This window comes from Clupea harengus, chromosome 25 (assembly GCF_900700415.2).
Source record: "Clupea harengus chromosome 25, Ch_v2.0.2, whole genome shotgun sequence".
In the NCBI taxonomy this organism is placed as follows: Eukaryota; Metazoa; Chordata; class Actinopteri; order Clupeiformes; family Clupeidae; genus Clupea; species Clupea harengus.
This window is the reverse complement of record NC_045176.1, coordinates 6,827,764-6,855,375: the sequence shown is the minus strand read 5'-3', so window position 1 is coordinate 6,855,375 and position 27,612 is coordinate 6,827,764. Positions and strand designations below refer to the sequence as shown.

The window sequence follows — 27,612 nt, the reverse complement described above, 5'->3', positions numbered from 1 at the left end:
TGCACCGCTATGCGGTATGTTTAGTTAATAAAAGGTTCTGCTTGTGAATCTGACAGAAATAAGCAAGTCAACCTATTATTTATGGTCTGATGGTACAGTATATAGTGCTTCCTCCCATCAGCCTGCCAGGAAAAGGGGCTGCCATACAAGGCATTTGGGAGTGGATTGGGGTGCTGTGGACTGTCTACGTGTAGACACAAGAAGCCAGGACCGAAGCAGGAAAGCCTGATTCTTAGGTTCATGGTTCAGATTCTTCAGTTCTCCTTCCTGTATGAACTAGGGTGCTAATGCAATCACTGCAGAGGCTCAGGGTGCAGACCTACATCGGGTTTTGGTGGTGACTCTGCTGCACAATAAGAAACACACATCATGAGCAAGGCCCTTAACCATTTCTGAGTATTCCTGCCTCACATGGCAGTTTGTCAAAACACACACACGCACACACACACACACACACAAAAGGAAGTGACTGAAATACATCACATATGCCATATAGCGATATTTACTATTCTTTATTCACCTTATAGATAAATTAACACAGATATGTACATCACAGAAAATGTTCTATAGTGAGAGCTAACTGTACGAGCACAGGAGTGGCTTAGTCTTCGCTAAACTAAACAGTCAGACCATGGTTGCCATGGTTGCCCATTCAACCTGCCACAGATATTGCATATGTTGTTTTCCCCCCCAAAAAAACAATCCAGTGATATTCAGATTAAAAAATATAAAGTTCAGTAAATACAATTCATCAGAACATAAAATTCCATTCACAGGTGGATATTGTCTCGTCGCCACTGAAAAGACTTGTTATATATACGTTATCCTGGATATAAGGTTTAAGACACACAAGGACTCAGGGGAGCTACATCTTATGTTTGCAAAGCTGCATTTGCCAAGTCCAGGTTTTTCTGATTTTTTTCCCCTCAAAGATCACTTTTTCATGCTGGTAAATCAACAAATATCCATATTAATAATTAGAACTTCAATTAATTTGGCAAGAGCACAGCAAGTCTTGTCAAGGGACAATGTCAATAATACGCCACACATCATCACCACAGCCGTACACATCCAGCCTTGAAACTACAGAGAACACAAACGATGATGCATGGAAACATTTATGACTGAAATGTCTGAAAGAAAACATTTGTCTTGTGTAACACTTAGAACAGTTAAATAGATCATATCACTACAAAGTCTGATAAAATTCGCTGCAGCGCGACAAAATCAATACAATACACTTGGTGCAGAGAAGATAAGGTCATTTTTTTGTTTGTTAGAGGGAAAATCACTTCAGTTTTCCTTTAAACAGATAGGGGTTACATGTGGAGGTCACCACAGTTCCAACAAAGCACACATCAATTTGCTGCTGTTTACAGGTAAACAAACAAAAACAGAAAGGTCTTGATTTTCAAGAGGAAGGTTAAGACCATAACTATCGCATCATGCTCTGTTATAAATCGTTTATTGTCATTAAGCTCTTGAGTAGGTTTACTGAGTGTATCCACAAGGGCTCATTTGTTTATGTTGGTTTACATATGATTTGTTATTTTTTTCCTCTCTGATTGGAGAGTTTAGTTTGCTGTTGTCTCCTCTGGCGGGCCGTAGAGGTGGGAGTGGGCAGGCCCATCTGGAACTCCCAGGTCAAGTGAGGCCTCATGTGTAGATGTGTGTGTGTGAGTGTGTGTGTGTGTGTGTGTGTGTGTGTGTGTGTGTTTGTGTGTGTTTGTGTGTGTGTGAGTGTGTGTGTGTGTGAGTGTGTGTGTGTGTGTTTGTGTAAGTGTGTGTGTGTGTGTGTGTGTGTGTGTGTGTGAGTGAGTGTGTGAGTAGCGGGGCGAGGGCTGTTACTCCACGCGCGTGGTAAAGTTATCAGGGAACAGTCCTGATTTAGCTGAGGCCCCCTGCTGAAGCCAGTCAGCCTCTCGGATGCCCGTGAGCCAACCGGCCTCCTGGAGAAGGTGAGAGAAAGACCACAGGGTCAAGGGTCAAGGGTGAACAGTGACCAAATCATAGTCCTGCTCCTTTGCTCCTGACCTCGCAAAGACACAATAGATATGGACACAAAAATATGGAGGCTAGTCATTTGCTCTGTAGACAAGTGCTTTTGGGTACACCCTCTGCTATACAGACCACATTCAAACTAATTCTAAATGGCAGACACCACAGCTTGGTGTTTCTCTCATACGGTGGCTCACTGGTGCTCTCTACAGTTAAGAAACAATATTGCCGTTTCCTTCCTGTATTAGTCTCTGGAGATGTGTAGTGGGTAGTGTAGTTTCTTTGTCTCTTTTGTATGCCTGTTGGTGATGAGGATGAATAGGACAGCGAAAAGGATGAAGATTTCGTACCTGATCCGCCGTCTGTTTGGTGGGAATCACAAAGACCAGGTCTCCCATCTTTAGGTTGAGCTCATCTGTGTTTTCTGCATCAAAGTCATGCATGGCCTCCACCTGCACAAGGGAGTGCACACACACATTCATTTGTGCACATTCCTTTTGTTAATGGTTTCCAAAACGCCATGAACCATTCTGCTTGTTGTATAACGATAAACAATTGGAATCAACAGCGCACATAATGAACGGATGCCCCGCATTTAAAGGACTATACATTGCCCGTCACGATTGCATTGTTGACACTACAGCGAATGAATTATGCAAAGCATATGGACAAAGCGCAATACACACAAACAAAAAAATACAACTGGACTGGTTCACACATTTGAATGATAACTCCTTAGAAAGTGTTCTTAGAGACTCTCCAAATACTCCTGACATTGTCGTTGTTGATGATCTTTTAAAAACCATTGTGATTCTGGAAGTGGGTTGTTGCTTTGTGTATATGGCCCTCTGAAAAAATGTTAAAATACCAGCCATTAATTCATGCTCTGACAGTAGGTGGTTATAGTACAAAACTAGTTGTACTCATTTATGGTAGCCTTGGACATGTTCATAGACTCTGTGTTAGAGGATTGCAAATTGCTGGACTTAATAAGAAGAACTCGTGTGCTTGTGTTGAGACATAATAGGCTCTTTATTAATATTTGGATGCTGTGGTGTTGTAATCAGTATTGTTCATTCCAAATAAATGAATCAAATGTGTGCAGAAGTGTGTGTGTGTGTGTGTGTGTGTGTGTGTGTGTGTGTGTGTGTGTGTGTGTGTGTGTGTGTGTCTGTGTGTGTGTATGTGTTGTGTGTGTAATTGTCAGAAACTGTGTGACCTTATAGAGGAAGCCAGGAGGCATCCCAGGCAGCCCCGAGGAGAGGTCAGGTATGGGGGCCACCCCGTTATCACTGGTGGCGGGAGACAGGATGTCCACATCGCGGTCGTCATCTCCCTCGTTGCTGGAAGCGGGCTCAATCACCACAGAGGGAATAGGCATCTTCTCCTGGGAGACACAAAAGAGCAGCTTTAGCACTCAGCACACTTTATACACACCTGCTGATATGTGATCAGTCAAAGAGAATATATCCGTTCATGCCCATTTTATCAACAAACAAACAAACAAACAAACACATTTTTTTTCTGATAAACCGTTTTGTGCGTAAACAATAGGGGGGCCAACAATAACAGAAAGACACAGCTCCCGGTAATGTAGAATTCAACCAACACCAAATCATTTGACAATTGATAATTCAATTCAACACAAAAAAAAAAAAAAAAAAAAAAATGCTTTCCCGAATGGTGGATTGTGTTAGTGGTTAGTGTTGATGTGAGGAACTGTAATGGTGGTTTGTTGGATACCTCCTCAGACACACTGTCTGCAGCCCACTCCACTGGTTTGGCCCCAGCAGCACTGGCTGCCTCCTCTGCCTCGGCCTCGGCCTTGGCCTCTACTGTACCCGCCTCCTGGCCTGGCTCTGCCTGTGCCTGCGCCTCCGTGCCGCTGCTCTCACCCTCAGGCTTGGCCACCTCAGCCTGAGACATGTGTCCAAACGTGTGAGCCAACGCAGCCGTTAGCGCTAATGCTAACATTAATGACGACAATTCAGTATTTTCCGTACAATATGCCAAATGAGGAGGAGGAGGCGGGGGGGGGGGGGACTGGAGCACCACATTTAAATCACCACAAGGGGGAGTCTTTGCAGTGGAGCACAATGAGGATCTGGGCAGATCCGTTTCATTGAGTCTGGGGTAAAACTGATGGCCATGAGTAGGGGTGAAAATGGTCAGTTTTTTACGCGCCCCCCAGGAGGTAAACCTGAGTTCACCATAGCTAGGATGGTGGGGTGACAATGGCCAGTTTGCTGTTTGTCTGATGAAGGACAGCTGACCAGAGTAGGGAGAAGGGTGGAGGCGTTGCATTGCAGGGGACAGGCTTCACAGCTGCTTGCACTACCATACTGTTGAATACTTTTACATAATACCTTGAGAGCCAAGACAACCATCACTGATGTAAAGATATCGCCTAGTTACAGTGAAGGTGATTGGCGTGATATCAGTGTGTACATGTGTTTGTGTCCAGTCTTGGTGACTGGTTGTAAAATAAAAAATAAATAAAAAAGTAGTAGTAGTAGTATTAAACACAAACATTAATGAAAAATAAAACTGGAGGAAAACTTTATGGCTTTTCTTTCTCTATGTTTGAGGACAAAGCTGTGGTATTTCATATTCAGCCAGAATATCTACAGAGAGCATACTGGTACTTACAAGCTTGATTAATGGTGGAAACACCAAACCCTTATAACTTATTATGTCAGATATATTGATGATTAAAATGGATGTTTACAATTTTACTGTATTCATTTTGTCACCCGTTATATATCACCAACTACAAGGATTTTACAGCTCTCACCATCTGTGTTTCAAACGACTTTTTCATTCCTTTTTTGTATTCTGTATGTAAGTCTTCAAACAAGCTAGAAGCTACAACAGGCATTTCAGCACCAAGTCACTTATGAAATCAATTGACTCTACACTCTCCAAAACCTGATTCATATCGCCCTCATTAACTCACTGAAAAGGCTTCTTTTCAAGGCCTCTGTGCTCTCAAACTCATCTGATCTTTCTGCTTTTTTCTTCTCCAGAACATCACAAACCACTCATTATGGCACGGAGCGCCCGTGTCCATGGTAACCACAGAAGGTCGTTAGCTCGGAAGGGCTGTAATCACAGTCATCAGTGGTGTGGCCTAATCAGAGCTCCGCTAATTGATGGTGAGCAAAGTCGGAGGTGGTCACTGCCCCCATAATCTGATCAATTACAGAGACAGTCTGCCTTTTGTGCCCCGTGTTTTAAAGCACATGGACATACACACTCAGTTGACAATATATGTACAGCTGAGAGCACCTGCCATTCTGTGTCATCATGCCATTGCAACTGGACACGGGCTTTCTGAAACTCACTCAGGGTAAAACGTTTACTGTTTTTTGAGAGAATGATGAACAATGTAGGTCTAATACTTTGTCCGTGACCTTACATGAAGTGGATTAACACAGAAAACAGAAGGCATAGTGAAGTAACGCCTCCATGTTTTTTTAAAGCATACTCTACTTTAAAAGAGTGTTTTCTGTGTTGGTTTATCATGCGAGCCTATTATATGGTAAATATGGTAATCATTAGCAACCTCAACCATACACATGAAAAAAAAACATAATTCATGTTTGAAGACCAAATAATATTTTCGTTGAATAAATGGAACTGATGTATACTGTCTTTGATGAAACCATACTGCTGGGAGAATGTTCATTACTTTTAAAAAATAAATTAAAAAATTGACTAGACGTTTGAGAATTTTACAGCAATCCAATCAAGGCCCAGAAGGTAAAATAGCAAATGTTCCATGTCTTAAAAAGGCAGTTGTTTCATCTTGAGACAGTATACAGACACCACCGCTTAGGCTGATCGTGCTCCAGCATTGTCTGGAGAACACCACCGAGCTGAGGTCTGGGTCTGGGTTTGGGTTTGGGTTACATCAGCACAGTGAGGATGAGGTTTGACTTTGAGTTGATTTGAATAGTCAGCGTGAGGTAGTTACCGGAGCCTCTTCAATGGGAGACCCCTTGTCCTCAGCAGAGGCCTATGCAAAGAAACATGAACATTACACATGAGGGCTTGTCCCCCAGAAGATTATACATACACACAGTCACCACAGGAGCCATTCCTTAGACACGCTGAGGAAGAACGGATGAATAAACATTGGGATTCTTCAAAGACATACAAAGAAAATAAGTAAACGAACAGACAAACAAGTAATAAAAGTCCATGCACTGGACATTGAAGAGGCATAAATGATCCTTATCACTTAAAAGTACAACACTATGGAACAGTACAACCAGGATTGTATAGAAAAATGTGCCCACGCCTAGTACTGGTTGAGAGGCAAAAGGAACACACAAATATTCATTATGGTGTTAACCCTGCCAGTACTGATCAGATAAAAGCCCAGATCACTGTGATGGAGCACCACGGGATCTGGAATTATGGGATAGGCATAGTTACCGGAGTCTCCGCAGTGGGGGACTCTTTTGCTGCCTCTGGTACTGGAGCAGATTCCTACATGTGGAGGAGAGCGTGTTGTTGACACAGTCTAACAGTCATACAGTACACCTGCACACAAACAGTCCGGCCCATTGGAATGACCCAGTAGCAGAGCCTGCCTGGGCTGGTGACACAGACTGAGCTGGGCATTGCTCTGGAACCAGATGTGTCACTCATGGCCACTGTGGGGTACACCATGTTTTAGAGGGCATGTTTTAGAGGGCATGTTTCTAGAGGTCATTTGTTGCTCTTCTGACATTCTTTCATTTGCTTTACATTTCATTTGTCCCTCACACTTCAGGATCAGTTTAGCTCTTAGAGGAAGCTGAACCTTTGTAACCCACATTTGATCATCTGGTTCATCAGTTTGATCTGTCAATGCTTCTGGGTTGAGCAAACAAATCAACCTTGCTATCACATTTACAGAGGTGTATATAATACCACCAAAACACCAGATTAAGACCAAGCTCATACGTGAGCTCATGCACATAAAAGCATCTCTGATTCCAAGCTTGGACATAAGTCATAGTTACCGGAGCCTTCTGGGTGGGTTGTTCTTTCTCACACTCATCACCTTTAGGTATCTACACGTACAAACAGAAATTATTTATCTTTATGTTCTGTTTGTTCACATTTAAGTGGAGTGTGAGAGGAAGTAGTAAAGGTAGTTGTTGTCACTTCTTGACTCAGCTAGAATCAACTATGAATCCACTTTCGCTATACAGCTAACCTTTCTGTTTGTTCCATATACCCAATCCTCCTGTTGTAAAACATACTACAAGTGGTTGTATACATCTCTATACATCAGACATAACTGGGGAAAACAAATTACAGTTCATATGGAAAAGGTTACATCTGTGTACAGTTCTACAGAATAATAAGACCATACTCAATTGCTGTATGATTACACATTATGAGTACCTCACTGAAACAGTCCATCAACAGTGGCAATTACAAAAACAAGTACTGATTAAAAAGTGAATAACAAAAACTATTTAAAAAAAAATAAATGGAGAAGAAAAAACACCCTGTAAACTGAAGTCCTTGTGTTAAAATTAAAACAGAGATAGAAAGTTCACCTGCTTAAAGACACATAACACTGCAAATTAACGGAAAAAATATCATGACCTTCATCAAAAGAAGTATAACCAGTTATGAAAAATAATAACACAGATGATAAACAAACAGCTAATATCGGAACGAATGAAATAAAAAAGTTCTGCCGTTTTCTTTAATGGCAACTAGCTTAGAGAGTCACCACACAGAGTGGAGAACCACATGACTCAATGTACAAAGCCATCACACAACCTTCATCAGTAGCAGAGCCCCATCTCTTCCCCTCTAGGCCCACTGCGCAGCAGATTGAAATGGGGAAAGCAGAGCACATACCTCACTCTGGGCCCCCTCCACATTGTCAGCGGACACTGGTGACTCTGCAGGCGTCTGAACCAGCACACAGCACACAGCGCACAGGAAAACAAAGTTAGCGGCTAGCGGGTGTGCTAACAGTGATAAGGGTGAACATGGCGGAAATGAGTGAAAATAACATAGAAATGAATGAAAGAACATGATGCTGAAAAAACATGAAATGAACGGAAACAATGGTAAATCACATGATGACATGATGATGATGGTGGCGATGAGGAAGATGATGATGATGATGATGATGATGGTTGAAGCACTGAAGATAAATGCGAACATGAAAATAAAAAAACATAGCAAAGCCAATAACATTAAAAAAAATGATGATGATGAAGGTGACGGTGAAGAAGAAGATGACGACGGAGATGAAGATAACGACACTGACAAATATGATGACAGTGTTGGGGATGATGATGATGATAGCACTGACTGAGTGTCAGTACTGAAGTTCATGCGCATAAGCTCCAGTGTTTTCACTTACTGGGGCTTTCTCTCCTGGGGGGCTCGCGGCCGTGGTCTCGGAGGCCTCGGCTGCCTCGGCGGGGGCAGGCGGGGTCGTGACCTGGCCCTCGGCCCCCTCAGTCACCTGCCCCACGGCCGCTGCCGCTGCCTCAGGGGCCTCAGGGGCCTCAGGGGCCTCCGCGGCTGCTGGAGCCGCAGCACCCTCCACACCCTCCGGCTTTCCACAAGCAGAGGCAGGGGCAGAGCGTCAGTACCTCCCCACCACAAACAGTTACTGACACACATAGCGTCAGTACCTCCCCACCACACACAGTTACTGACACACATAGCGTCAGTACCTCCCCACCACACACAGTTACTGACACACATAGCGTCAGTACCTCCCCACCACACACAGTTACTGACACACATAGCGTCAGTACCTCCCCACCACACACAGTTATAGACACACAGAGCGTCAGTACCTCCCCACCACACACAGTTATAGACACACAGAGCGTCAGTACCTCCCCACCACACACAGTTATAGACACACAGAGCGTCAGTACCTCCCCACCACACACAGTTACTGACGCACAGAGCGTCAGTACCTCCCCACCACACACAGTTACTGACGCACAGAGCGTCAGTACCTCCCCACCACACACAGTTACTGACGCACACGTACTGACGTGAGTGCAACAGCAACAGTGGCTCTTTGTAGCTAAGAGCAACCCCTTTCAGCCTACACAAACAATTACTGATATACTGCAACCATTCAAACAGAAAACAACACACTGTTTAAACATTACCTACCCAGGCCAAATGCAGGACATGGGCATAATTTGTTTTCATATTTGCAGGCAAGGCAGGACAATGTGTGTTGAAATAATTTAGCCAATATAATGACAGCATATGAAATGATCTGGTCAGGAACATTGTATGATATAAAGACATATATACGTATATAAAACATGAGCACAAATACTGTCAGCAGAAAATATGTATTAAATATAAAGAAGCAACAACAGTGACGATTACATTGAATTCACACTGATCAGGAACAAAAGCAAAAAAAAAACTCACGTCATCAGCATTTCAAACAAGCATTCATCAACACGGAATTAGCTCACAAGCTAAACGGATTATGCTTACTAGGTGCAATCTCAGGAAGAGGACTAAATCATTACCTGTTTACTCACCATTTTATCAAAGTCTGCAGCAAAGGCAGGGGCAGAGGCAGAGGCATCCGTCTTCAGAGGAGGGAGGAGGAATGGGAGAGGGTCAGTGTCGTCACATTCATTAAAGAGATGACACATTCATTAATAAAGAGATGACACATTCAAAACAAACATGCAGTTAGTATTGGAGGGATGGTTTTGGTTTTGGTTTCGATGAATCATTCAGGGAAAGATGTTAGTAAGGAACATTCTGGCCTTAGTAGATACAGTATGTTGACATTCAGTAAGCATTTCTGTCCCAGGTTGAAGTGCATTATTACATTTACATTTAGTCATTTGGCAGACGCTTTTATCCAAAGCGACTTACATACACATTTTACATTTACACTGATGGCACACACTGCACATCAGGAGCAATTAGGGGTTCAGTGTCTTGCTCAAGGACGCTTCGACAGGGAATCGAACTAGCAACCTTCTGATTACTAAACGACTTCTCTACCTCCTGTACCACTGTCGCCCCTTTTTATCTCACTACTACACAAACTGGCAGGGATCCAGATCCAGATCAACCTGCTTGAGGTCACTGACCCTATTAGTTATATAACCTAGAATCTTCTGATTCTTTCTTAGAAATGACAGCGTGATACGAACTGTAGCAAACTGAAGCCTTTCTCTGAGCGAATATGAGGAATGTGCCAAGGTTTCACACTTGTGTAACATAGAACACATCATCTTACTGGCACTCAAGGACATCAAATTAAGATTGTCAAAGATTCTTATTTACCTGAGGAAATCCATTAAAAGCATTGTTGGACACCTAAACCGAATCACAGAGAAACAATTAGACTTTGGACCCGCTTGGAATATATTACGTCAAATTGTAAGATAAAAAAAGTAGAAATGCAATTTCTTCAAACGTTAGTAATGAAAATAAAACAGACTTAAAAAAACAACAACACGAGCAGACAAGCAAGCAGAGGAGTGAGGGCCGGGAACTGTGGACTGTAGGTGGGGTCCGGGGGGATCCAGAGAGGGGGGGTCGTAGTGGGGAGGTCGTAGTGGGGAGGCAGGGGGGGGGCTGGTGCCTCGTCTGCGGGCGGGGAAAGAGGGGGGTTCTCTCGCTGAAATCTACTCTACACTACGCTACACATGGGGTGAGGAAGTCAGGTACCTCGTCTTTCTCTGTATCTATTTCTTGGTACAACTTTCCGTATCTCCGGTTCGCAACCTCGTCTTCAGACAGATCTGAGTTCTCCGGCTCCCTGGGCGCAGGGGCTCTGCTACCCGGCGGCTCGGTCGGACTGGGGAAGGCGGCGAAAAAGTCTGGCGGCTGGCTCCCGCCTCCGCCACCACCACCACCGCCGCCACCGACACCGCTGGCGTCGCCTCCCCAGCCTGCCGTGGAGTCGCCCTGGCCGTCAGAGGAGAAGAAGCCGCTGCTGTCACTCACCTCCTGCCAGGAACCCTTGCTAGCGGAGTCGGCCTCTGGGGCCGCTGCGGCGCTGGGGTCGGGGAAGGCGGGCCACTGGGAGGAATCCTTTCCTTCCTCCCCGCCGGTGGACTCCCAGCCTCCGGGCCAGCCCTGGGTGGTGTTGGTGGCAAACGGGTCGGCAGCCCATCCGCCGTTGGCTGAGCTGTCCTGCCCAGAGCTCTCTCCAAACGGGTCGGAGGCGAATCCTACTGCGTCGGCCGGCGCCTGCGAGGCAAAGACGTCAGCTCCCTGGTTAGCGAACAGGTCCTGCTCCGCGTTGGCGAACGGGTCTTTGTCGGAGGTTCCGAACGGGTCTGTCTCGGAGGTCCCAAAAGGATCCTCTGAGGTAGCGAACGGGTCTTTCTCCGTGCCGAACGGGTCATTCTCGGCGCCAAAAGGGTCCTCGGTGGTTCCAAATGGATCTGAACCCTGTGCGGGCTCAGTGATGTCCAGGGCAGGCTCTGGTGCTGACAGGGGGGGTTCTGGTGCACTTTGCTCGGCAGGCACCGACACGCCGGTGGGCTCTTCAGGCATCAGCTCCGTGGCTGCTGGTTGGTCCCACTGCACTGCAAACCCCTCACCACCAAAGCTTGTGTCAGCCGCCGGCACTTGCTCCGGAAATGGAGAGGCAGCGTCACCCGCACCCCAATCTGCGAAGCCCCCCTGGTTCGTGCCGCTGTCGGCAGCGCCCTGATTTGCCATCGGCTCCGCGGCGGCTCCCTGCTCCTCTGTGGCTGCTAGCTCGTTGTCAGCGCTCACCCAGCCTCCGTTGCGACCGGGAGCTTCTCCCCACTCCTCCGCTGTCTCGTACTCCGACCCAGAGCCTTCCACCGCGGCCTGGCTCCCCAGGCCCCCCTTCGTGCCGCCCTGGACCTCCTGACCGAACTCGTCGATCAACACGATCCCCGGCACGGGCGCCTCCCCCTCTAACTCCTCTACCACTCCCTCCGCTGCCTCCTGCTGCCCCTCCCCCTCCCCCCAGCCCCACCCTGCCTGCTCTGGGGCCCAGCCCGTCCCCGTGCCCTCTTGGCCCTGTCCCAGCTCCTGCTCCTGCTCCTGCTCCTGGACCTGCTCCTGCTCCTGCTCCTGCTCGGCCTGGCCCCGCACCACATCACAGGGGTCACGCTGTGGGTTGGGCTCGGGGGTTTGCTCGCTCGGGCCCTGGTCTCTAACCTCGTCTCCTACCGTCTCCACCTGGGGCTGCGTCGCCTCCGTGGCCCAGCCGCTGCTAGGAGGCCATCCGTCGGACGCAGGGGCGGCATCGGCGGCGGCGTCGGCGGAGGTGGAGGCAAAGGCTGAGGCGTCGGCTGAGGCGTCTACTGAGGCGTCTGCTGAGGCGTCTGCTCCGGCGTCAGCTGAGGCATCGACTGAGGCGTCAGCCGCGGCGGCGCCTTCTGTTACGGGGGCCGGCGCGCTGAAGTTGGCGCTCCAGTCGACGGTGAAGCCCGTGTCGCCACCCTGGTCAGGGAAGGCGGGGAAGGCGGAGAACGAGGGGTTAGCATCCACGCTAGCCTCGCGCTCCCCCTCCCCCTGTGACGGCGCTCCACTGGCCCACGACCCTGAGTCCACCTGCTGCGGGCGGATGAGGAGGAGGAGGAGGAGAAAGAGGAGAAGGGGAAGAGAGCAGAGAGTTTAAACAGGAAGAGATGGTGCAGTCTCAAAAAATCAATCAGATTACTTATAACACACATTTAATGTACAGCACATTTAAAGTACATACAGTCAATACATACTGTAATGTTTACCTGACCACTATGGACTGCTACATCAAGTTTAAACACACCGTTATAAATAGGATAAAATCACATGCATGTTCCATTAAGGTTCTAATTTGCCCACTTCACAACCTCTGTGAAAGGCTCATGAGAGAGTGACATGTAATGACAGAGAAGGAAAAGAATGAAGATTCTTCATCTCATTGTGTGTGTTCTTAAATAAAGCAGGCTCTCAAAGCGGGCGCTTGTGGGCAGACACAGTGTGTGTGTGTGAGTGTTTGGGGTTTCTCAGGAGGTCACCGCTCAGCAGTCAGTACTCACAGGCTGTGCCGCTGGAACCTCTTCCTGCAAACGAGCAAAAAAGACCACGAGTCAAGCAGTGCTGACAAATCCCACTGACCCTCTACTACTTTACATGCATCTGATTCTTGGCTGCGCTCGCTTGAATTGTATCTAAGCCTGCGGAATCCCTTACAGATAAACAGAATTTGAAATATAAGTAAAAGAGGTAGCAGAGAGCTTCTCACCGTCCACATATCCCAGGGTAATGTCTGGAAGAAGAGAAAGGGCAGAGAGAGAGAGAGTCATTTGATTATGCTGACCCACTCACTCAATCATCGCACCCTAAACTCACTCACATTTAGCCTGCTGGGATATAAAGCTCTAAAAGAGCATTCATTTTGTCCGGCTAACTCAATATGGAAGTCAGAAGAGAGGCGTTTCATTAGCTACATGAGGCCAGGTGAGGCCTGGAGGTGCAGCACTTCAGACGAGAACACAAGGGTCCACACCTGAGGCATGGGAGACTGGGACTGGCCAATAGGAGTGGAGGAGGGGAACGGATCGAAGTCCAGGTCCAGGAGAGACTCCACAGGTCCTTCGTTGGGCTGATGGACACACAGAAAATGTACTTCAACAAACAGCAATTCGAGAAGCACACAGGAGCATGAGGTCAGACAGCATAACACACCACATAACTGGGGTTCATGAAAGGGGTTGTGTAGTACAGCATCTATATGGGAATCTATTCACTCTATCCAAAGACAACTTGTTGAAAGTGCATCAGAAATGAATGCCAGCAAGGCTACAACACTGTAGTTTGTAGTTTGTGCCTCTGTAGTTTGAGCCCAACCTTTAGGGTTGGTTTAAAAACTGTCAAATGCAATTACTGCTGCTATCCTTCCCAGCCGCATGTAGAGCACATTTCACAACGGTTCTCTCCAGATGGGCATGTCTATATACATGTGGCTGTGTGAGAAGGCTGTGTGAGAAGGCTGTGTGGTGGCTGTGTGAGAAGGCTGTGTGAGAAGGCTGTGTGGTGGCTGTGTGGTGGCAGTGTGGTGGCTGTGTGAGAAGGCTGTGTGGTGGCTGTGTGAGAAGGCTGTGTGGTGGCTGTGTGGTGGCTGTGTGAGAAGGCTGTGTGGGAAGGCTGTGTGAGAAGGCTGTGTGAGAAGGCTGTGTGGTGGCTGTGTGGTGGCTGTGTGGTGGCAGTGTGGTGGCTGTGTGAGAAGGCTGTGTGAGAAGGCTGTGTGAGAAGGCTGTGTGAGAAGGCTGTGCGGTGGCTGTGTGAGAAGGCTGTGTGAGAAGGCTGTGTGAGAAGGCTGTGTGGTGGCTGTGTGGTGGCTGTGTGAGATGGCTATGTGGTGGCTGTGTGGTGGCAGTGTGGTGGCTGTGTGAGAAGGCTGTGTGGTGGCTGTGTGGTGGCTGTGTGAGAAGGCTGTGTGGTGGCTGTGTGAGAAGGCTGTGTGAGAAGGCTGTGTGGTGGCTGTGTGGTGGCTGTGTGGTGGCTGTGTGAGAAGGCTGTGGGAGAAGGCTGTGTGAGATGGCTATGTGGTGGCAGTGTGGTGGCTGTGTGAGAAGGCTGTGTGGTGGCTGTGTGGTGGCCGTGTGAGAAGGCTGTGTGAGAAGGCTGTGTGGTGGCTGTGTGGTGGCCGTGTGAGAAGGCTGTGTGGTGGCTGTGTGAGAAGGCTGTGTGGTGGCTGTGTGGTGGCTGTGTGAGAAGGCTGTGTGGTAGCTGTGTGAGAAGGCTGTGTGGTGGCTGTGTGAGAATGCTGTGTGGTGGCAGTGTGGTGGCTGTGTGGTGGCTGACCTGTGAGGAGGACGAGGCCATAGGGAAGGAGCCGCCAAACAGGTCGATAATCTGCTCCTGCATTAGTTCCTTAGTGGGAGTGGCCTTTGGTGGCCTCGGAGGTCCTTTCTTTTGCTGGAGGAGAGGCATGGTAAACGGTCACACACAAACACAAAACACACACACACACACACACACACACACAGACACACGAATATCCATAAATACATGTCCACACACACACACACACGCACACACACGAATATCCATAAATACACGTATACACGTACAAATACACGTATACACATACACACACACACAAATATCCATAAATACACGTGCACACACACAGACACACACACACACACACATATACACACGCACACACACACACACACACACACACACACACACACACACACACGCACACACTTCACACAGACAAACACTACGTGGTCAGGCTGTCACATACTAAGGAATCTAAAAACTGTCAGGCATTTGAGATCAACCAGCAAATACTTGAGACATAAATACAGAAACCAGAGGACATTTGGAGAGGGACTTGGGTGGCTGGGTCATACTGGTCATTCTGGACATGCTACAGGGTACAGACTATACACTGGGCCACTAGACAAATACTTACATCTTCACTCTGTCACGTGCAGAGGAAAACAAAGCAAGTGTGGATCAACATCAGATGCACTTCAGTCCATTTGTTTACATTTACATTTAGTCCTTTAGCAGACGCTTTCATCCAAAGGGAGAGAACAATCAAGCTACGAGCAATAGAGACCTAGTGTAACACTAAATACTATTTTACATAAGAAATAGAAAAAAGTGCAGGAATGTAACTACTGTAAGTGCAAGTTAAGTACTAGTAGAAGTGCAAGTTAGGAAGGGAGGTGCTCTCTGAAGAGCTTCCTAAAGGTAGAGAGGGCCGCCCCTGCTCTGGTAGTGCTAGGCAGCTCGTTCCACCAACGTGGAACTACGAATGAGAATAGTCTAGATTCGTATTCAAAGTGTTTGTCTCAGAACGACATTGTGCAGTCACATAACAGCATGTTCCCACTTTGATGTTAAATAAACCATGACATCGCCAAATCTCAACCAAATGTTTATGGACGAGTGTGCTTGATTATACGTATAGACAAAAAAAATTGTATTTGCTTTTGTGTTTATGTGTGCCTATGTGTGAGAGAGAGAGAGAGAGAGAGAGAGAAGGTAAATAAAACGTGTAAAACGTGAACTTCGAGAGCATGTGTGTATGTGGGGCAGATGGCCAAAGAAGACAAAGAAACAAAGATAGAGAGACAAGGGCCGGGGGGAAGACAAAGGAAAGGCTGTGAAAGAAAGAAAGAGGCCCATTTTGCGTGAGTGTAATGTGTTGCGAGGTGAGGTGAGGTGAGGTGAGGTGGTGTACCATGGAGGGTGATTTGGGCCTGGGTGGGCCGGGGGAGGCCAGCCTCAGCATGTGGTTGGGGGTGGCGTCAGGACTGTCTGGATCCGAGTCGTCCGGAGGTGTCGGGGTACGGGCCAGCCGCAGCGGACCCGAGTCACTGCATCACAGCGCATCAGGGACCAAGCATTAGCCTTCTGTCACATGCCACCAATGCCTCTCATCAATGTAAATGTGTGCCGATATAACGTACAACGTGTGCAATACGAAAACACCTGTTTGGAGGGCAACATTTAAACACCTGTTTGGAGGGCAACATTTAAACACCTGTTTGGAGGGCAACATTTAAAGGAAAGGCCATCTAAGGGAGCTCAATCATTCTGAGAGGGTTTCTTTCTACAGTGGAGAGGAGAGTCTATGTTTGTGCTCAGTGCTGGCTCAGTAAAGCTCAGAGCACACTATAGCAGATCTAACATACTGGCCTAATATACTAATATTGGGACACCAACTGGGAAGACCAGGTGCTGTAAACTGAAGCTGGGTGGGCCAATCCCTCGCACAGTGGATACTACTGGATTACTGAAACATCGAGAACAAGTGGATACCAAATCTGGTGGAAACTCGTTTTCGATGGCCTATGCTCCACTATGGAGTGAAAAGGCGAACAACAACAATATACTAATATACTGGCCTAATACACTAATATACTGGCCTAATATACTAATCTCCAAAGGTTAACAGAGGGGAAATTAGTGTCAGCCAACTACTATCTGAGCATCTACACGTCACTTACCGCTTAAATCTGTCATATAGGCAATGAAGCAATGTGATTAAATACATGTTTAAGTCGGTTTTTAGGACTGGGCAAACATATACAAAGAGCACTGTAGCATGAGGTGCTGTATATAAAATGAGTGATGTTCTTGAGCGTATGTTTTAACATCATCATCAGTATTACAAGAGAGTGCAAATGGAGAGAGCTAACCTGGGAGCTCCCTGGATTGTGAACATTTTGTCAGAATGTTGCTCAGCCAGTTTGTTCATCACCTCGTACAGCTTGTGGCATAGCTGGGAAAGAGAGAAAGAGAGAGAGAGAGAGAAAAGAGAAAAAATAGAAAGAAAGAAAGACAGAAAGACAGAAAGACAGAGAGGAATGAAGTAGGAAACACGTCAAAAGTGAAGACATATTATCTGGACTTGTCATTCAGTTTAGAATTTAGTAACATAATAACAATGACAGCGGTAGCATGGTCTCACCCCAGTGTAGGCAATGGTGTCGGAGCACTGACATTAATATAAAAAACATGAACTATGATCATCATAAGCCTGGGTAAACCACAGTATCCCCCATCATATCTTCATGCCTGGGCCTGCAGTGCCCCACAGGTCCAGTAGAGGGCCTCTGAGAGGAGAGCTTTTGTGTTAAACCACGACCGACTCAGAGTGCTCACCTCAGTCACCCTGAGACAGTCAAACATGGCCATGGATGACTGATGTCTAACATGTCCCCATTCAGTCAGGTAAGAGGATGAACAGGCAACAACACCACACTGAATGTTATCATCGGCCAGGAGATCTGAGCGGGGGCCGCTGAGGCCGCTGCTCCCCGGAATAACACACAGAGCACACAAAGGCTGGCTTGGGTGGGCAGTAGAGTGTGTGCAAAAGGCACGCAGATGTGCCTCCAAGCACAAACACGGAGCCACATGTGTGCGGATATCACACACACACAAACACACACACACACACACACTACACACACTACACACATTACACACAATGTCTACACACAAATGAATAGTGTAACAAAAATGCAGATCTCTCGAAGGCCTATTTCATTTAATTTCCGACCCTTTGAAGGGAGAAGGCTTCACTAAAGGCCCGAGTGGCAGGCTGATGTGGTGGGGAGGGCAGGAAAGCTCTTCAAAAGACTCTTGCTGCCGCTGACTGAGCGAGTGAAATTAAATGCTGCCCCGTGGGCCTCGAGGGGCTGACATAAATACATACCATTCCCCACTGACAGTCTGCAGCATCCTAGCATTACCCTGCAGAATATGTCAGTTAAAACTCCCCTGCCGGGCACATGCCCATTCTTACACTATAGCCAATGCTGCCTGGAATGGTATTACTGGATACTCTCATGAGTTTAAAGCTATATATCACTCTGGTGCTTCTACACGCAATACATACAGAACCACAAGGCTGTAGTGAACATAACGTGAATATAGGCTCTTGCCATATGGAATCTGTACATCGAAGGTCCTGCAACTGTGCACCTACTATATCCTCCTGGGAACAAAGAATAATTAACAGAATAGCTCAAAAGAGTAAGAGGGTATGAAAATCAAATGTCAACTACAGAGGACTCGTCTATGGGTTGGTTCTCAGGAGGTTACGAAGATGCTGTACCCTAAAGAGTGAATGGGTGCGTATAAAAACAAAAGGTTGCTGCCTTGTTGCCTCAGGTGTCAGATAAGACATGACCTTCCAGTGAAGGCATCTTCTAAGAACGTTGGTGTGACGGCAGCACGCCGCAATAACGTTAAGGCCAGCAAACGCTCTCATGCAGAGCAGCATTCAGCAGTAGCATGTGAAAGTGTACCACTCAACACACAGCTGCACTAATGTGGGCTCACACGGCCTACTATGCAATCTGGCATATTCAGATTGATTTGGGGTTGTCACGTTGTCAGGGCAGGAAGATAAGGTCAAAGCCAAGCCGTGTCAAAAACAAGACAAACAAATGTCAATTCAATACAGCACGCTGCAATGTCATCTGCCTATCTGATTTTCTATCTGCCTATCTTTTTCACCCGTCACTCTTTTCTTGTGCTCTGCTGACTATTGTACCCGTAGCTCATGATGAGGGTCCGAAACCACAAACCTTTCAGAAACCGTCAGAGGAGTGTGATGTGAAGAACAGTGAGAGCAACATACCACAGATATTTCTCTATGGAACTTGGCCTCCAAGCTGGTGACGCTCTTGAATGTATTCACATAGAATCCAACTCGGCTGCAGGGGAGAAAAACAAAAAACACAAAGATGAGGATAAATATGTTTCTTGTCTTTCGAATGTTTGAACAAATACCTCAGCTGTTGAATGACAGGTGCTGTGAAAATCACTTTCTTCCCTCACACTGAACCACAGGGCAGAAATGACACAGAAATTGTGTAAGAAACATTAAATCTAAATACTGAAAATACAATAATACATAAAATCTGCCTCTTTCTAAACATGGTTACATGTAATTTCATATAATTACGCCTGCAACCCATTGTGAAAAAGCATTTCCTATCAGCTGGGCTTGTTAAGGGCGCCTCCCCGACGTGTGTCAGCATCCTGAACATGATAGTCTTGTGAGGATGACGGAGAGAAGCGTAGTGAGGGGAGGAAGCAGGAGGATATAAATAAACTCCCGCCATCATCTTCTCCCAGCTGTGCTGAGCTGGGCTGGAGGGCCTGGCACTAAGAGCAAGCTTCCGATTGGACAGATTATACAATCAGGCTACGCTTCCCCTCCGCTCAAGCAGGCAGAGTGGGCGTACGGGCAGGCAGGCAGAGGGAGCAGGCAGAGGGGGCGTACGGGCAGGCAGGCAGAGGGGGTAGGCAGAGGGGGCGTACGGGCAGGCAGGCAGAGGGAGCAGGAAGAGGGGACGTGCGGGCAGGCAGGCAGATGGGGGGGCAGGCAGAGGGGGCGTGTGGGCAGGCAGGCTGGCAGGCGAGCTTGGCTCAGCACACTGCACACGACACACTGTGAGCTGCATGGCAGAGTGCTGTCGCATACGCCCTGCCTCAGGTGCTGACCAAAGCACTGGGTCATTTCCACACATGCAAGTACACCTAGGAACAGCAATCAACATCAAGGGAATGATGGAGCACTCTCTCCACGTACATCTCTCTCTCTCTCTCTCTCTCTCTCTCTCTCTCTCTCTCTCTCGCTCTCTCTCTCTCTCTCTCTCTCTCTCTCTCGCTTTCTCTCTGTCTGTATGACAGTGTATAAGGGACAAGGGAGGGGGACAATATTCAGAGAAAAAAATCTGAATTTCCAAGATTAAAGTCACATATTTACAAGACAAAAAACTCTGATATTCTCTGAGATTTGAAAGTCATAATAAAAAAATTAAAAAAAAACATGTAGTATATTTACGAGAATATTTACGAGAAACACATTATTTGCGAAAATATGCCCCTGAACGTACTCATACTATAACTACTGGTTGGTGGTGCAAATATTGCCATTGAGCATCAGCCACCGATGGAATATTTTAGTTATTTCGTCGTAAATATTTGATTTTGTAATCCCAGAGAACATCTGAGTTTTTTTCTGGTAAATTTACGACTTTAATCTTGGGAACTCTCAATTTCTTCTCAGAATATTAGCCCTCTCCCCCAGCTCTGCAATATATATTGTTTTTACCTCCAACAGCCCTTATACGCCACCGTGTGTGTGAGAGAGAGAGATAGAGAGAAAGACAGAGTGTGTGTGTGTGTGTGTGTGTGTGTGTGTGTGTGTGAGAGAGAGAGAGATAGTGTGTGTGTGTGTGTGTGTGTGTGTGAGAGAGAGAGTGTGTGTGAGAGAGAGAGAGAGAGAGTGTGTGTGTGTGTGTGTGTGAGAGAGACAGAGAGAGAGAGTGTGTGTGTGAGAGAGAGAGAGAGTTTGTGTGTGTTAGAGAGAGAGCGAGAACACATTACATATTTGTATCTCCGCCCAAATGAATTTATTGAGTACCATAACTCTATAATGGAAAAGCAGCCTGGGGTGCGGCCTTCATTTCCATTTAACAACGCTAGTTTGACACAGCGCTTGTGTGGCTGTCTAACCACAGTCCTTTTTTAGGCTAATGCTTTATTAATCGAGTTGAACCCAGAGGGCAAGGGGATCGCTTACCTGTCCCAGAGAGTTGGGAGCTCATCTTGCAGGCCGACATTGAGATCATCAAACACCTTCTGTGCCTTTTTCAAGTCGTCCTCCGCCTGGTTGACAGGGCACAGACCATCCATATATATCTTAACACGGATCCCCCTTTATTTCAATATACACACTGTACACCTCAACACACTATATGTGTCAGCGCATGGTCAACTATATATCTGAGTACATGCCAGAGTAGATCCCGACACAGGATGCTAATCTATATGTCTAGTATATGGTGACACAGTCATTCATTCATTCATTCTAAATGGCAGCACATATTGTTCCCTGGCTCAGCACAGTACCCTATTTACTGAAAAGAATAACATAATGGTCTACGGTCTGGTGCAGGATGGCATGCTTTAGCCAAAAAAAAGGTTCCCCCCACTTTTCAAGAAGAGTCTGAGTTTATTTCCTCCTAATGGAAATACATCCAAATACACCACTAATCCAGTGATATGTGAGAATGTGCCATGAAAACGGTTCACTCCACAGTAACAGCTACAGTTTCTGCACAGGTTTACAGTCTGATCGTACCTTAAGGATCTTCCTCTGGTTACTTTGGTTGGTTACTTGCATGGTCTCAAGATGGTGCCTGGCACTGTCATAGTCAATCAGCTTTCTAGCTCTCTTTGATACACGTATCTGTAGAAGAAAGTTACATTAAATATTAAAAATAAAAATAAATAAACAAAATAAAATAAATAAACAAAATAAAAGTTACCTTTGATAACGCTCAGATAGTTTTTAACAAACTGTACTTTCCCCAGTAATATTATCATAGATGCAGATAAAACTCAATGTAACTTTTATATATATAAATAAATATTTCCATGTGTAATAGAATATACATTTATGCCTCAGATGGACAAATCGGGGTAACCCTGTAAAACAGCACCTTAAGATCTGGAAACTGTGTGAGGTAATTCTCCAGCGCACTGACTGTGGAATCCACTAGTCTCTCATGGAAATCCTCCCACAGCTCATCGCAGTTCTGCATAAGACAATAGGGAAGACAATGTGCAAACCATCATTTTCATGAAGACAATCATTTTTCCATTGCTCATTGAGACTTTCATTTTATCACATTATGCAACCCTATTGTACAACGGGAAACTTCTGCTCTCCAGCTATATGCGTCCAGAAATATCAAAGCGTTACTGTGCTGCTCTCTATGTGCTATTATGAAGCGTTGCTGTGCTTCTCTCTATACGTGCTATTATGAAGCCACCTATTCTGCCTCTTTGTCATTGCGTCTCCAATGGTTACATGAGTCAGGAAAATGAAATTAATTGTAACAAGTTTAAATATGCTCTGAGGTGTGCTGACGGAAGCGTATCTCTGTGTGTGTGTGTGTGTGTGTGTGTGTGTGTGTGTATCATCTCAGATGAACATGCTAAATATGTTTTGCTCGCCCACGGAGGAGCTAATAGTGAATAAATGAAGCTCTAACAGGAAGTGAAGCTCCCAGTAATCATTAGAGGAACACAAACACATGACTCATAACAATATTGTTCGAGTTGGTCATTTAATTACCTTTTTAGAGTGACTAAATCTAGAAATAGTGTGGTATGATAATATAGCAACTATGAATGCATGTCAAACACTAAAGTCCTTTAACACTGACTAACCCTCAGCAGATATCTTTGACAGGGAGAGAAGGGAACCTGTCAGTGGTCCACTCCTAAGAATCCATGCCACTCATAAGAATGTCTTATTTCCCCTGAGACAAGGGCCTTGCATTACCTGAACACTGGCTGTGTTATTTTCAACTTGCAGTCACAACAGATGAGTCAAACCATACTGAGTGACACGTCCAATACTGCAGTACCTTGTAACACTTGCACGGATGTGTCAAGCTGCTAGAGGGCATGACAAAATAAGTGACAGGACAATGAGAGTCTGTCACTTGTTTGCTTTTGAGGTACTCTACTACACAACTCAACTATCAACTATGTTTGATGCTAAATGCACCTCACTCAGGCATGGTCATCTGGCAGCTGCTTTCTCATGTGAAAAGGGAAATGAGCCACCAGCTTTTTAAAGCAGCACTGTGGAGTTTTGGTCTAAGCTAGTGAGCTATCGTTACGGGGTATAATAGCGGCATGCGTGTGTTATCGGCTACGTTCACGTTGTCATGTTAATCTATTATTAAACTTAGCATATCGATTGTTTAACAGAGTGACCGATTTTTAACAAACTGGCGTAGCTACGCTAGCTACCTACTAAGCATGCAAAGACCTTACAAACACCACCAAGAGCCCAGTTGGCACTGTTGGCTTGCTAACATGCTAACTGGGGTCTTTTAGTGATATTGTTGGTGATGTCGTACTGTGAAAGCTTTTCTGACATTTTCACGAGGTTTCACCCGGACAACAGAACTACACAGCATAGCCTGGAAGGCTAGTCGGAAAAACAGGCATGTATATCTGTCCTTCACATGACCATACACCATCAACATGACTTTGAGGATGGTACCATAACTAGTTACCTATAAAAAAAAAAACATACCTCAAGAAGTGATAGATTGTATCATTGTACTGGTCTTGTAAATGACTGCCAGCTCTTTTAAACACTACAAATGTCACACAACCTTAAAAAAGTAACTTTATAAGTACATTTTCATCATTAAAATGACACCTCACAGGGGAATATGCCATGGTTCTCTGTCCTCCTTACCTTCCCGATGGTCATGACATCGTCCCTCCCATGCCAGTCTGGCTCATAGACCTCATGAAGCGACTCAGTCAGACTCATGGAGGCCTGTTGCATAGCTATAGGTCATACAACAAGGAGGGTCATTACAATCAATACCTTCTCACTTTCAAACCATCATACACATGATACTGTATGTGTGTGCGTCTGTGTATGTCTATCGTCTGCCTGTATGTGCACATCTGTGTGTGTGTCTGTGTGTATCTGTCTGTCTGTCTGTATGTGCACACATTTGTGTGTGTCTGTGTGTATCTGTCTGTCTACCTGTATGTGCACATATGTGTGTATGCACTGAAACTTTTTTCTGATGACTCACCTTTTACAGCTGCCAGATAGGTCCTCATCTCCCTCTGCAACCGGGAGCCCTCAAACTGTAGGATTAACAAAAACAAACTCAGAGAAATCACACACACTCATACACACACGCACACGCACACACACACACATACACACACTCACTTCCATCCCAACCCCTACACACACACACATGCTCATCACATTTGTGCCCAATCCCCCTCTCAGACAAAATTACTTGCACATGCATCCACACAGAACAGCATACACGCTGAGAAACACACTTCAATGGCGTGGACTGATTTATAGTCACACACACTTCCTTGCTGAAACAAATCAGTTCCACTCTGCCTCATTCACTGAATATAAATTCTCAAACAAACAAACTTTCAACAATAATTCAGCCCCTCAATTTATGGGCAAAGACAAACAGAAGTGCATCTGTCTCCACTCAACACTTGTGTTGACATCTGTGTTGAAATAACTGTGTGGACCAGTGCACAGTGCTGTCCGTGGTCCTGAAATGAGATTAGTGGTTTCCTTCAGTGCCTTGTTTACAAACTCAAGAGCTCATACATATTCTGGGCGCAGTTGCACTGACTGCATGACTCTCATGTTAGTGCACCAAGGAAGCGAGGTGCGTTGACAAAGCACGTGTTCAACAGCCTGGAAACAATGAGCTCTGCTTTGCCTGGTGACAGCCTTCTGTACAGTGTACATTGGGTTAATTGGACTTTGATGTGATCTGAGTGGATTGCCCAGCAAACATGTTTTCCACCAACAATTAGCACAGCTGCAAAGTCTGTGTTTTTACTCTCTTTTTTCGCTCCCTTTTTCTGACCAGGGGACTGATGTAAATGTGAATGAATCAGACATTGTGGAGGTAAATATTCTGGAAGAGCATTTAACGCAGGCGTGGGATATACTGATTTTTTGGGGTACTGTTTTACAGGGACATGCATTATATGTGGGCTTGTCAGATGCAGGGAACTAGGAAGCTAGGAACTCTGTACAGCAGTGTCAGACTCTGAGTCAGCACATTCCCTCTCTGTCTAGTTAAGTCTGCTGTCAAACCGCTTGGCAGCAGGCATGAATCTCACAGCAACTGCTACAAATGTGAGCGATACACTGTGGACCACTTGCGGTCAAGCGCTCCATAAAACAACGCAGGCACAGATCAAGGACACAGTACAATGCATCTCTGGGAAAATGTTGAAAGGAAAGGGGAAGAGAAGAGAAGAGAAGAGAAGAGGAGAGGAGAGGAGAGGAGAGGGGAGGAGAGGAGAGGAGAAGAGAGGAGAGGAGAGGAGAGGAGAGGAGAGAAGAGAAAGGAGAGAAGAGAAGAGAAGGAAAGAGAAGAGGAGAGAAGTGAAGGGAAGAGGAGAAAAAAGAAGAGAAGAGAAGAGGAAAGAAGAGAAGAGAAAAGAAGAGAAGAGAAGAGAAGAGAAGGGAAGGGAAGAGAGGAACAGAGAACCAGGAGGCTGTTTCCGTGCTTGTCCAGGCCCCCTGGGGCATGAGGCACTTTAATCAGGATTAGAGGGTGCAAGTGGAGAGGTGGGATTAGGCAGCCGTGTTTTCTCTAGTAAAATCACAGCACTTCAAGAAAGTCAATTTTTCTGCTTTCTATTCACACAAACCTCTAACTATCGTTTCCCAAAGACCCGATATGAATAATTTCAGCGGCTCTATTGATCATCTATTGATTTAGATGCACCACGCCAGAAACACATTCAAGTCCTACCAACATCTTGTATGTGTATGGTTACACATACCTGTACCGGTGTTTACAAAACATATTGGATGTGCTTGTCATGTTTGGCTTGCCATGTTTCCTTCTTGTCAATATAGGGATAGAGGCAGCATGTCAAAATGTGTGCCTGGGGTCTCCTTGGGTTTCATCTATGAATTTTGCAGTGGTTTACCATGAGCTTCTGGAATTACACTAGACATGCTGACTGTATATACACTAGACGTGCTGACTGTATATATACACTAGACGTGCTGACTGTATATAGACACTAGACGTGCTGACTGTATATATACACTAGACGTGCTGACTGTATATAGACACTAGATGTGCTGACTGTATATAGACACTAGACGTGCTGACTGTAATAGACACTAGACCAGCTGACTGTATATATACACTAGACATGTTGACTGTATATACACTAGACATGCTGACTGTATAAATACACTAGATTTGCTGACTGTATATACACTAGACATGCTGACTGTATATATACACTAGATGTGCTGACTCTATAAATACACAAGATTTGCTGACTGTATATCACATGCATTGTTGTCAGAACATACATGTGTTATCTCTAACTCTAAAATTGCGACTCAGATGCCGAGTCAGCACTTCTGCAATGGCAATGATCTATCTGGCAAGATAACATCCAGGACAGCCAGAACATTCACTGAACACCCTTAGACAGCACTGTCAGTTCTGCCTGGTCTTATCACAGAATCTGAAGTTACACTAGGTTCTGCATACATCAGTACATATAGGTCTGTTTTGAGGACTTGATTTGTTAACCAGAACATGTGTGTATGCAATGAAAGGGCACCATTTAGGGGCATGATTGTTTGTGTTTAATCAGTCTTTTCACCTGTATACCTTCAGACACCATGTTTCCTGACCGTATGAAGTGATGCCTTTTTATATTTTGTGTTGTCTAATTATTATAATGTGTGCTGAGGTAGCCTTACCTCCTGTCTCTTGAAGTTCTGAACACACTGTTCGAACTGCTCATCTTTCGTCTCATCAGCCTTCCCCAACTTCTGCAGCACCTGGAATAAGACACATATCACATGGAATGGGTGGGTAAGCACACACTACAGCCCATACAGAACTAAAATCCTCTATGAGCGATATGACATGAAAGACCCTCTTTTCGATTGGAACCATGGGTTACATCTTAGGTGTTTGGGAGAAGTGATATATATGAAAAAAAAATGTGATTTAGAAATACATGAAACGCAAAAGCTGTCATGCACAAAAACAAAACAAAGCAAGAGGATAGACAACAGAGAGGAGGACAAATCCTCTTAAAGGTTCCCCTTCAAAAGCAGATAAACACACACCAATCCCACTCAAGAGCAACGGGGCGACCTGGGCCCCCAGACTGCTATGGACTACAGTCTATGATGAGGTCCCTAGCCACTGATATAATGATAAAGTCATTTCAACTGAGCAGTTCCCCTGGACTCTAGCCGTACTAGCACAACCATTTTACACTGTACACTGTGAGCAACAACCCAAGTACCACAGCCCTGCTTAGACATATCATATGCAATAACAGTGAGAAGGCCTAGATCCTGAGTGAAGCTGCATTAAAACCCATGAGCATGGGCCAACCAATCCTGCTACGTGTCTGATGGTGTCATCCCTCTGCTCTCGTGTGAGCAGATGACAGCAGAACAGCGTAGAGACCAAGACACAGCCAGAGAGAGAGAGAGAGAGAGACTGAGGGTGTGAGCAAGCGTGTGAGTGTGTGTGTAGTGTATGC

The 27,612-nt window shown here is 45.9% G+C and overlaps 1 protein-coding gene across 10 annotated transcripts in view; it reads right to left on the bottom strand.

The window, feature by feature from the left end:
- Nucleotides 1–1,762: 1,762 nt before the first annotated feature.
- amph (amphiphysin) overlaps nt 1,763–27,612 on the bottom strand; it is a 30,430-nt gene continuing 4,580 nt past the window's right edge. Inside the window, exons 2-28 of one of the 10 annotated variants that reach the window (XM_031563039.2) lie at nt 26,813–26,893; nt 24,117–24,171; nt 23,765–23,859; nt 21,984–22,079; nt 21,623–21,730; nt 21,062–21,147; nt 19,109–19,184; nt 17,157–17,239; nt 16,965–16,973; nt 16,196–16,331; nt 15,419–15,427; nt 14,797–14,910; nt 13,499–13,594; nt 13,235–13,258; nt 13,029–13,052; nt 10,972–12,564; nt 10,306–10,338; nt 9,543–9,593; nt 8,381–8,578; nt 7,867–7,920; nt 7,011–7,061; nt 6,439–6,492; nt 5,975–6,016; nt 3,742–3,915; nt 3,218–3,385; nt 2,349–2,450; nt 1,763–1,949 (exon numbers count right to left, since the gene is read on the bottom strand). In XM_031563039.2, coding sequence (XP_031418899.1) covers nt 1,845–1,949; nt 2,349–2,450; nt 3,218–3,385; nt 3,742–3,915; nt 5,975–6,016; nt 6,439–6,492; nt 7,011–7,061; nt 7,867–7,920; nt 8,381–8,578; nt 9,543–9,593; nt 10,306–10,338; nt 10,972–12,564; nt 13,029–13,052; nt 13,235–13,258; nt 13,499–13,594; nt 14,797–14,910; nt 15,419–15,427; nt 16,196–16,331; nt 16,965–16,973; nt 17,157–17,239; nt 19,109–19,184; nt 21,062–21,147; nt 21,623–21,730; nt 21,984–22,079; nt 23,765–23,859; nt 24,117–24,171; nt 26,813–26,893 — 3,717 coding nt within the window. In that variant the 3' untranslated portion in view covers nt 1,763–1,844. The remainder of the gene's footprint in view (nt 1,950–2,348; nt 2,451–3,217; nt 3,386–3,741; nt 3,916–5,974; nt 6,017–6,438; nt 6,493–7,010; nt 7,062–7,866; nt 7,921–8,380; nt 8,579–9,542; nt 9,594–10,305; nt 10,339–10,971; nt 12,565–13,028; nt 13,053–13,234; nt 13,259–13,498; nt 13,595–14,796; nt 14,911–15,418; nt 15,428–16,195; nt 16,332–16,964; nt 16,974–17,156; nt 17,240–19,108; nt 19,185–21,061; nt 21,148–21,622; nt 21,731–21,983; nt 22,080–23,764; nt 23,860–24,116; nt 24,172–26,812; nt 26,894–27,612) is intronic. The other 9 variants (XM_031563040.2, XM_031563047.2, XM_031563048.2 and 6 more) reach the window with 9 other exon arrangements.